The following is an 11,729-nucleotide window of genomic DNA, read 5'->3' as shown; positions in this document are numbered from 1 at the left end:
TGGCATGGCACTATGCGTAATGAAGATTAGCGTAATTTTCATTGTGAAATAGACGATGGAAGAAAAGGAAAGGTTAATTTGACGTGATTAGGGTATTGCAGAAGGAGGTTTGATATGAAGGTTAGCGACATTTGCAGTCCATTCATAATAAATCAAATCAAAGAGACAGCACAGGAACCAGTTGTATTTTTGCCCCCAAGTGTGTGTGCGTGTGTCCCCAAGGGTTTTCTCGTCATTTCACTCCCCGCCTTGTACTGTGGCCTACCGTATGTTACGTCCTTCCAAGGAATACGACAACATCCAACAGATCTCGTACAGCACTACAACACAACACCTTCACGCGCACTCAAAACACTTGTCACGCGCCTCAGAAACCCGATGTTAATAAAATCACTTAAAATGGAAAATAATAAATCGTACCAAACCAAAATGCTATAATCAAAACTCACTTTGATTTCTCCACAACTATTCTTATTTATTATTTTTTATATTAATTATATAAAAATATATTGAAGAGTGTTTTAAAGAGAATGTATATTTAATTTTTTAATAAAAAGATATTGTTGATCAATTTTTTTGGAATTAATTGAAAAATTGTAAATATATTTATTAAATTATATTAAAAATCATAATAAAAATATAAATAAACATTTTTATTGTTAACTCTTTAAGTGTTTCCTTAGAGCGTTGATTATTTGTTACCTAATAAAAATTATATTATAAGTTGAGGTCCGATTTGGAAAATCAATTCCTCTACACTGAGTTAATTAGATGGAATTTAAATTGCATTTAATTATTAAATTTATATAAATATAGTTTTTAAAATATTAGTTAAAAGAGAAAATAAAACAAAATTACAAGTTGAATTGAATCGATTTTATATTTATTTACCCAAAATTTAATTTAAACAAATCAAATCTCACTAATTGTACATACATTTAGCCTACCTTTGGGGTGAACTCAGCTATATGATTTTAAAATTTCGTTCCATAATGTCAAACATTTAACGTATATATGCAATCCAAAAATACATTTTAAAATATTTTTTTATTATCGCACTTTAACATTCAAAACTTTTCAGCAAATCTTTATATTAATTTTCGTAACCATATAAGTTCGACATTTTAATCTTTTAAGATTTTAATTTTTTTGTTAATTCTTGATTAACACAAAATTTAATTTAATTTTTATTTTATTTTATGAAATTTAAAACTAATACTTTATAAATTTTAAAAAATAAAAATACTGAAGTCATATAGTTTAAGACTAATTTCGAATTTAGTCCAAAACTTTTCCTGAAAATTTGGATGGGATGGAGCTATACGGATTCATGAGTATGTCCTACCACCTTACGGATCAAGAAAAGCATGCGCGCGTGAGGATACTCTATGTACGGAAAGAGTGTTCTACCAAGTTGTGTTTTTTTTTCGCTACTACTGCCAACTTGTTTTTTAAAAACACAGCATATTCTAATATTTAATGCACCTCATTTTGTTTTATTATTAAAATTTATTGAGACTAATAAAAATTATGCTAAAAATAATTTCTATCGAATTTCAATCAACGATAAGAGCGAAATATAAAGAGAGTTAGAAGAGAGTTTGTAACACTACGTATTTTCCAAATAATTGAGTCATTGATATAATTGAAATTCATATTGTTATTTATTGTTATTGATATTCAATGGGTTCCCAACACCTCGCCACTTCAAAGCCTTTCCAATTTACCTGAGCATATAGAGAGAGAAAGATTTGAATTGAGTGGTATTCCAACGTCGAAAGCAGAGGAAACACACAACACAAAGGTTTCTCCTAAAGTACTCTGTTTTCTTCTCTCTTCGTTCTTCCTTTCTCTGTCTATCCACGTATATGTCACTCCAACTATATCACACTCTCATCCGATGAGAGAAACACCTACCTTTAACTAAGGTTTCACGGTTGGTGTCGGGATATCGGGAAAACTCCTTTCGGAAAAATCAAGGTATGTATGTCTGTTTCTACAACTCCTATGTGAATTCTGTTGTCGTCTAAGGAAGTAGTTTATTGGGTTAGCTATGAATAATCCTCTTCCTCTGATGAATTCTTATCGATATTAATTGTTCCAGTTCCGACTTCTTAGCATTTTCGTTGATTTCAGAAACTCCTCAATGGATTTTTTTTTTCTTTTATTTGGGTAAAAAAAAAAAACGTTTTGTTTTGGCGGCCATGTGCTAAGTGAGAGAAATATCTCTTAGTTGTGTGTGACCAGTGAAAAACATACGGGTAGAGAGTTGTGAATTGCACAGAGATATTGCGGTTGTAGTTGGCCATTTCAGTTGACAATATAATAGTGTTATTATATTTCTGAAGTCAAGTGAAAAATAAAATAAATATTAATTTTCCTGTTCCGTTGTTTCTAGTCCATGTCCATTTGAAAGCCACTACAAGCCCACCAAACAGTGTCTTCACTGTTAATTTTATGTTCGCCGAGTAAGATACGCCGAAATGAGGTAGTGGGTACAGGACATTAGTTTCAGACTCTGTGCCTTCAGTGCTTCATTCTACGCAGTTTAAAAAGAATAAAATATTTAACTCTTTCTTATTTATAAAAAAAAAGTTACAGTTTGAAATTTTGTGGACTGATGAAAAATTTTCAACAGCTTGCAAATTATAGTATGTATGACTTTTAATGCGTGATTTGATTTGCTTTCGTTTTCATATTCATCTTATGGTTCGCATTGTTCTATCCATGTTTGAAAGTAGTTCGTTCACACCGTATTGCCCAATTGATAACTTTTAACTTACATGGCTCTGTCCAATCTCATCGCAAGCCTATTTACGAGTGTTTGTTTTAAAGTGAACTAAAATTTATTCTAATAAAAATAATTTTAAATCATTAAATATAATTAGATATGTATTAATAGTCATAAATGGAAGAATTCATTTTCTGAGAAGAAAAAAAAAAGATCCGTATAAATTTTCCTTGTTTACGTTATACTTCATTTATTTAATTTTTTCTTGAGGAAATAAAGAAAAATATCCCAACCAGTTAAATTCGTATTTCACCATAATTAATCAATTTTGTTTCTAGTTTTAGATGTTGGTTAGAGGCATCAGATTGGATGGCGGTGACCTTTCTAGATCATGAGATAATTTTAGATAATACGGTGATAGCAATTTGGTATGGAAGTACCATGTGTGATGATTGAATTTACAAAGAAAGGGAAGAAAAAAAAACTTAGAACTCGGGTTGGAATTGGAATCAAATCTTTGTCACATTCAAATGGCTTGTGCTTTTTTGGATCGAGAATCTATTGTGTTACTCACTAGTCGCTAAGTGTTTGCTGCTTTTTTACAAGTCCGTGGCATAGTTTAAGTCTCTCATTTCTTAGTGAACCATATCACATTGGACTGAAATGTCTCTTCGCTAAATGAAATTCTATTGTTGTTGGAAATTCCTTCTCAAAATCACCTTCCGATTTTATGTTTTTCTTTTTTAAGAATGTGCTAAATATATAACATTTTTTGGTTTAATTTTTTATATATATACTTCTTTCGGTATTATCGTTTATATCTAAGTTTCTTGTTCCCGACAGGTATTAGTTGTGTTTCTTTTTCTTGCATTTGAACAATGGTTAAAATATATACTCCTATGGGTTTTGTACAAAAAATGTCTCCTTTTACTGATGCCGTGATTCTGTTGGAATTCTTGTAACTCTCTATTCTTATCACCCTCTCCCCGCTTTTGCTAATCCAACGCACATGGAACACTTAGCATTTACCTTATTCCTAAAATCATGTTCAAAGGTCAAGAAAAGAAGCATGCAGAATCGTAGATTCTGTACTAAGGAGGCATGCTTGAATTAGTAAGTCAATGAGTGATTGAAGCACTGTATAGAGATCATTTGATCCCTTATAATTATAAGAGTCAAGAATATGCACCATTCCAGCAATATTTGAAGATCTTTGATCAAATGTAACAGAGAACATAACTTTTGTATCAAGATTCCTCGTGGTGTTTCTGTGGTTTCTTATTTGCTTTACTCGCTGATGGAGGGGAAATATTGAATTAAGAAGCTGCTTTGGATATTAAGTGTTGAGATGCAAGACTGCGTGTATATCGGAAAAGAGATATTATAGAGGAATTTTGATAATATTTCACATGTGCTAGTATACTAATAAGTTAAATAACTCTTACACGATGCAATGTGTCTTACGTTACTGACTCGTAAACAAAAATAACATAAAGATAGAAATACCAGAAACACACATTGTTACTGGTACGTGAGCATTTATCTTGAGTAATGTTATTTGTCACTAGTCACTACACCACAAGTCCAAAACTGTACAGTGATTACTATGTAGCGATTGCAAGAATGAGGCAAATTATGACTTATATTATTGAATTGAACCAAGTCATTACTGAATACTCTATCGTATGTCAAAACTCAATTATTATATCCAAGAAATATGTTAATAACCAACAAATTGTTGTTTCCCGTACTGTGTTTTCCAGCTCTAAAATAGTCGCTTTTTTATATTGAAGTACTTCTTTTTATTTGCATGCTTCTTGGAGCTCACCCCAGTATTCATGCTCATGCAGCATAGAATCTGCAGATTATGAAAAGAAATTAATGCTTTTGTTTCTCATTCTAACCAGACCAGATATTCACATTCGTGCAGGAAAACTGAAACACCTCGTTGACTGGAAAAGTGGGTAAATGGCTACAGTTTGTTGGCCATATTTTGATCCTGAGTATGAGAACTTCAGCAATAGAATGAACCCTCCAAGGTTCAGCATTTTATTCTCTAGAGTTACGATTTTGGTTTTAAATGATCTGCAATTAAATATCCTCTTTTATTAAAGCTAAATAAAGGAAAGGGATCACTGATCATAATCATAATAACATAAAATTTAGAGTTGATTTTCATGGATATTTAAACATTTTCCTTAGTGTATGTACCAAAAAAATCCCCAAGTGTCACTTAACTGCATTAATTCATCATTAAACTTGGAACTAAACCAGAACGAAGCAAAATATAAATTTTATGATGTTATAAGAGATAATCAATTGATTAACTCAATGCCAAATGGAGTAAAGGGCCCAACAAAATAACTCCATGTAGAATTGGGATTTATAGGGGTACTTTCTAATACCTAGAAAGAAATGATTTGTTGATAGCGAACTCTTTTTACACTTTGCAGGGTCTCTGTGGACAACTCTAGCTGTCATGATTGTACACTAATCAAGGTATAATTTCTCGAGATAACAATTTATTACTTTTTTCCTTGACCTCCTTGTGATTTTGCCATTAAGCTTCTTTGGAAGCTCAGCTTTTGCGGTTTTTAAAGTTTCTTGAACCTAGAGCTTTGATTTTTATTTATTTTCAAATTATATTAGATTTTCTCAAAACTATAGGTCAAATAACATTTCCTTAGCCCACAGTGATTTCAACAAAAAGTCAACTTCAGTCAAACTTTATTTTACTTTAGGATCATGCTGAATTCCCCTAGGATGATACCACTTTATGGATAGCCTGTGCTTTGCCTCATTGCCTCATTGCCTCATTTATTTGGAGAATAGTGGATGCAATATGCAACTGTAATACCTCTACTAATGGACTTTTATTATCCCCCCAAAAAATTGTAGGTTGATAGTGTTAACAAACCTGGAATTCTGCTGGAAGTAGTGCAAATCTTGACAGATCTTGACTTCATAATTACCAAGGCTTACATATCTTCTGATGGGGGATGGTTTATGGATGGTATGTTTGTGATTGAATTGAACTTTCATTCAAAATGCATTAATTCCACAAATGTATCCTGTTCATGCTTGTCATTAGCCTAATTAAACTGGCAACTAAAGAAAAGTATGGCTGCTATCAAGTTTCTCTGCATTTTCATTTCTCCTTTGACTGTATGAATGCATCATGAGAGAATGAAGCGTTTCTTTTTTTTCCACTTTTGTGTCTTTGCATATTTGATTTCCAACTCCATCTAGCAAGAAAGGGCTTGGTTGTGTTGTATTGTTGTCTTTGCATCTATGAGTTAGACAGAAAAAGAGAACTCGTATGTCTTACAGTTCTCCAAGTTTGTCGTGAAAATGAGTTTGACTCGAGTTTAGACAAACAATTCTACTCTTTCTCTCTCTCAAGCAGACACACACACACATTCAAGCAGCTAACTTGTTCACCTAATGAATACAGTATTTCATGTCACGGATCAGCAAGGAAAAAAGATAACAGATAGCAAAACCATCGACTTCATTGAAAAGGTATACTTATTATTCTCTTAACATATTTATCTGATATATTCTTATATTTAAATATGGTAACTATCTAACCACAATCTAAAAGATTTAAATTGTTAAAAATTGAAGTAGCACAACTCTTTCAATATATACAAATAAATAGGGAGAAATCTTTGTCATACTTTCCACCGAAAGCTATGATTGTAGTATAAACCAGATGTATGGGTTTCTTTTTAATTTTAAACTCATATGAATATGATCAGCACCCTTGTTTAAACTTGAGCATCAAATACTCCTTAAAATTTGGACAATTATAAAATCATTTATTACTATGAATTCAATAAATATAGAAGAGAATAAGAAATCACTGATTAGGTTCCCATATACGAAATAGCCACCAGCGCAGCCTACCATTTCCTTAACTGCATAGCAAAATGCATATCAAATACTGAGAGCTCCTATTTAACAGTTTTTCTTGCAATAGGCTCTAGGACCAAAGGGCCAGAGCACAGAAGGGGTGAAAAATTGGCCAAGCAAAAGGGTTGGAGTGCATTCTGTTGGTGATCATACAGCCGTAGAGCTTATAGGCAGAGACCGTCCAGGTCTCTTATCTGAGATCTCAGCTGTCCTTGCCAACCTCCATTTTAACGTGGTTGCAGCAGAAGTTTGGACTCACAACAGGCGAATAGCCTGCGTCCTTTATGTCAACGATGCCACGAACCGAGCTGTGGATGATCCTAACAGATTATCTCTTATGGAGGAGCAGCTCAACAACATCTTACGTGGATGTGAAGATGATGAGAAAGTTGCTAGGACCAGTTTCTCCATGGGTTTCACCCACATGGATAGGAGGCTTCACCAAATGTTGTTTGCTGATAGAGATTATGAAAGTTCTGGAGTCACAACAGATGTTGATTGTCCCCCCTCTTTCAGGCCAAAAATCACAATAGAACGTTGTGAGGAAAAAGGGTACTCAGTGGTTAGTGTCAGGTGCAAGGACCGAGCAAAACTCATGTTTGACATTGTTTGCACTCTTACTGACATGCAATATGTTGTTTTCCATGCCACAATCTCTTCAGATGGCCCTTATGCATCCCAGGTATGTTACACTGATACTTTGTTCTGCTTGTTTTTTTATTTATCATGCATAGGACTTATTCACGGAGTCTGCTGTTTCAAATATCAGGGGTACAACTTGTTTTTCTAAGAAATATGTCGGTTTTCTTTAAAAAAACTCTATTCAGATACAAAACATGAAATTGATTGTAGATTATTTGCGCTTCAAATGGTCTAAGGAAGAAATAGACTAATTTTTCAGAGACAAAACGAGTATCTTTTTCCTTGGATCCTTGTATGTCTTTAGAAAACATGTTTTCTCAATTTGGTTTTACTACTGTTAATGTTTATTGAATCCTTGTTGTCTATATTTGGCTTCAATTGGATTGTCCCAACATGTTTGGAGCATGTAGTTTGTAAGAAACGACCTAACTTAAACAATTCCAACTCGGATTAATTTAGGAATTCAGTAGAGACCCAATTGAGAAAATGTGAACTAAAGAGTTGATGTGGTACTTTTAGGAGTACTTTATTCGACACATGGATGGATGCACGCTTGATACTGAAGGAGAGAAAGAAAGGGTCATAAAATGCATTGAAGCTGCTATTCGCAGAAGAGTAAGCGAGGTAACTTCCAGATTTCAACTGATTTCTATATGCTTGTTTAACTACTAAAAAAAGGAAAAAAGAAAAAAAAAAGACATGAACTTTTGATTCTCAACTCCAAGTTTCCCATTCCCTGTAGAAGGAATTCGGTTCCGTTTGGAAATTTTGTCCTTAGTAAGTGATTTCATAATTTTCTGGGTGAAATTTTGCTACTATATAGTTAGCATTAAGTTTATATGATTCTACAAAAGAAAAGTTTCTACAGAATTAACACATTTTGCGTCTGCAGCTATCTACTTGTATTGCTGCAATGTTACGGCAGATCAATGACCATCATATAGACTAGTGAAAATGTTGGTCTTTTGCTTTCAGTAGAGCTTAAGAATCTATATGCTGCATGTAATATCATCCACATCGCTATATCTTAAAACAGAGAAATCCGTATGAAGAACAATATTTTTTTTAATATACTTTTCAACCATATTCGTAATTAGCTTATGACAAATTGAATATCTTAAAAGGTTGAGTTTAAACCTCCAAAAAATAAAAAGTTTTTATTGAAAAATAAAATTTATTATATTAAAAATACAACACAATAAATATTTTTTAATATAATATTATTATTAGTAGTTGTACAAACTCATTCATAAACAGGTTAAAATTTTTGTATTCTTTATTGTCATTTTCTTCATAATGCTAATTAGATGAGGAAAAGGAGAATATGTTTAGTCTTATAATTGATTGTGTGGATGGAGGCAGGGAGTGAGCCTTGAGCTGTGTGCAAAGGACAGGGTGGGTTTGCTGTCAGAAGTAACAAGGATTCTAAGAGAGAATGGTTTGACAGTATGTAGAGCAGGTGTATCAACAAGAGGGGAGCAAGCACTGAATGTGTTCTATGTGAGGGATGCATCAGGGAACCCAGTAGACATGAAAACTATTGAAGCACTTCGTAAAGAAATAGGTAAGACAATGATGGTTGATGTGAAGAGAGTGCCAAGCAATGCCAAAGCACCAGAGAATCGAGGATGGGCCAAAACAAGCTTCTTCTTTGGGAACTTGTTGGAAAGGTTCTTGACTTGAGAACCATGCATCTCATTCTGCTCTCGTTGCTTTGTAGAAGACACATCATATTGTATAGAAGAATAAAGCTGTTTGTGTCTTAAACATGAACACTGCTTCGACTTTCACCATTTGATATCAGAACAATGCTTGTTGCTTATATTCTGCCTTCCTCACGTTTTAATTTTCTGTCCCTATTATTACCCTTCTCATAAATATTAAGTTGTTCTTTTTAATCTTTTTGCCACTGGAACAGTAGAAAGTAAACAATATTAGTTTTAACATTTTAGATAAACTACTATGGTACGGTACGGGTACTTTAAAATTTAAACAAAATTTAAAAAATCGATTCAAAAGCATAATAAATTTTTTTATTCTTAATGATAAATATCCTATTGCATTAAATTATTTAAATAGGAATAAATTATAAAAAATTGAGAGAAGTATAAAAATAAATTATTTAAATTGAGACACGTCTTCTCTATTAATATGGTATATTAAAATTGATTAAAATCAAAATAATTTTAAATTTTAATTATGTAATATTATTTGAAAAGTATTAAATAATAAATAAAATAAATATTTAATATAAAATAAGTCACTTTAGTTGATGAGAAATAAAAAGTATATTATTTGAAATAAAACAAAGTTATAAAGTACTTATTCCAAATCATGAATATAGCTTTTCGCTCATCAGATGTATCAATGTTAAAGAAACTGAATTTACGATTTTGTAAATTTAATTCTTAGAGTTAAGATTAAGCATTTAAAATATCGTTTTTTAAGATGAATATAATATTTCTTATATATTTATTTTAAAATGATAAATAAATTTTTAATAAAAATATCATATTTATCCTTTCATTTTAAGAATTAAGGTTAAGATTTTCGTAAAAATTATATAAACAGTTGCCAGATTAATTTTTTGTCAGTGGCCCAGATACAGAGATTTTGACCCAAGAGGAAAGCGAGAGAACGAGACGGAACATTAATACGGCAATAGACCTAAAAAAATGATTAAAAAAAACTCAAAAAAATTATATTTGACCAAAATATTGACCTTAAAAAGGTATAAGAAAACAAAAAATCAAGATCATATTTTCTAAAAAAATATAATATAGAAAAAAATTACTTAACATAAAAAAAATCTTAAAAAATCATTTGATGAAATATTTTCTTTTAATAATATTTCTAAAAATACCATTGACAAAAAAAAGTATATTAATCTATTTGCTATTTAAACAACAAACATTTTGGTAGCATGCGAAGAAACGCATATATTTTCCTAAAATTTCGCTGGTAAATTACACAAATATACAACTAAAAGGATAAATTACAGCAAACTTCAAGATCATATCGTTTTAGCAAGCAAGGCCGGTTTTCTTTAAAATGAAGCACTTTAAAATATTTTATTTTTATTTGTAAAAGTTATATTTTTATACAATTTAAAAAAAAAGTAAAAAGAAGATGATATTTTCACATTTCAATAAAAATAAAGAAGATGTTTTCAACCCAAACACGTCCTAATATATGTGTGCGTCTGAATTTAAATATACTTGCTATAAAAGAAACAGGGAATACACAGATACAAGTGGATTTCTGATTCTGGAAGCTACCAATGCCCAATACTGATTTGAAACGCCATCAAAGACACGTAACATTTGCCATTTCAAGCAATTGAAAATAAGATATTTTCCCCTTTCATGTATTATGAAGAACATGTTGGATTACTTTGTTAGAGTTTCTACATATACAACTGCATGATTAGCTTAACACGCAATATTGTTAGAAAATTAATCAATACATGTTTATGAACATTGAGTAATCAATTTGTAATAAAAATGTATTTGAAAAAGTTTATTTAGTTTGTACTCTACACCCACACCCCACACAACACACATGTTTTAACAAGTTAATAATCTCCATACACTAGTTTATAACTTAAAATAATTAAATAAAGACATATAAATATATAAACTCTTTTGAATATACCTTGCTTAAGTTAAGTGTGTCAAATTTTCACGTTCTAATTTATTTATATACTTAGCTTAATATGCAGGCAATGTACACAACACTGAGTTTAATATAAAAATATAAGACTGCCAATAACTATATTATTATACCTCAAATAATAATACGGTTTTAATAACTTCAGTTGAGTTTAAACAACTAGTATAACAATATAATTTTATTAAAAATTAAAGTATTTATTATATTTGTATATCTTCAACGTATATTAATCATTTAAACTCAATCTTAAAAAAAGATTATTATTTAATAAAAATTTGCTTGACAATTAATAATTATTAAAGATTTTTAAAATTGAAATTTCAATCCATCTTGTTATTTATTTAATAAGTATTCCGGCCATATTGGCTAACAAAATTTTATCTCATATATACAGGGATAAATGACTCCAAAGAAAGTGTAAGGCTAAGATTAAAGAAATATTTGTACTTTTATAAATGATTATTAAATATTGTCGTGTGTTATTTTTTTAAAGATTTGCACAGTAAATAATAAAAAGTGTTTTATTTTAATATAAATATTTAAAATAATAATATAAAGGTGATTTTTTTATATATATTGTTATTAAAAAAAAATCCGGAAGCTGCTCAATGATTATCGTAGATGGTGAATTTTGAAAGTGGTTTTAGAGAGTGTCTCTTTTGTTTTCCACCTCAACCATAACACTGTAACCTTTTGGGTACATAATGAAATGCACCAAGACGAAAAGCAATGCAAGATTCACTTCATATGCAGACATTGCTGCTCACAA

At 30.9% G+C, this 11,729-nt stretch overlaps 1 protein-coding gene across 6 annotated transcripts; it reads left to right on the top strand.

The window, feature by feature from the left end:
- Positions 1 to 1,539: 1,539 nt before the first annotated feature.
- On the top strand, positions 1,540 to 9,240 carry LOC113863088 (ACT domain-containing protein ACR3-like). Of its 6 annotated transcripts, none has more exons than XM_027496547.1 (8): positions 1,540 to 1,980; positions 4,662 to 4,770; positions 5,185 to 5,230; positions 5,630 to 5,744; positions 6,186 to 6,253; positions 6,714 to 7,328; positions 7,808 to 7,912; positions 8,647 to 9,112. In XM_027496547.1, exons 2-8 carry the CDS (start codon positions 4,700 to 4,702, stop codon positions 8,662 to 8,664), a joined length of 1,038 nt encoding a protein of 345 aa, XP_027352348.1. In that variant the 5' UTR covers positions 1,540 to 1,980; positions 4,662 to 4,699; the 3' UTR covers positions 8,665 to 9,112. The 6 variants fall into 6 exon arrangements, with proteins under 6 accessions (XP_027352348.1, XP_027352331.1, XP_027352315.1 ...); XM_027496530.1 differs by having other exon boundaries at positions 1,541 to 1,804; positions 8,651 to 9,182; XM_027496514.1 differs by having other exon boundaries at positions 1,541 to 1,980; positions 4,644 to 4,770; positions 8,651 to 9,182.
- Positions 9,241 to 11,729: the final 2,489 nt, after the last annotated feature.

This window comes from Abrus precatorius, unplaced genomic scaffold (assembly GCF_003935025.1).
Source record: "Abrus precatorius isolate BTA unplaced genomic scaffold, Abrus_2018 Scaffold10, whole genome shotgun sequence".
In the NCBI taxonomy this organism is placed as follows: domain Eukaryota; kingdom Viridiplantae; phylum Streptophyta; class Magnoliopsida; order Fabales; family Fabaceae; genus Abrus; species Abrus precatorius.
Note: the sequence above shows the minus strand (reverse complement) of the source record. Positions and strands in the feature narration are given on the sequence as shown.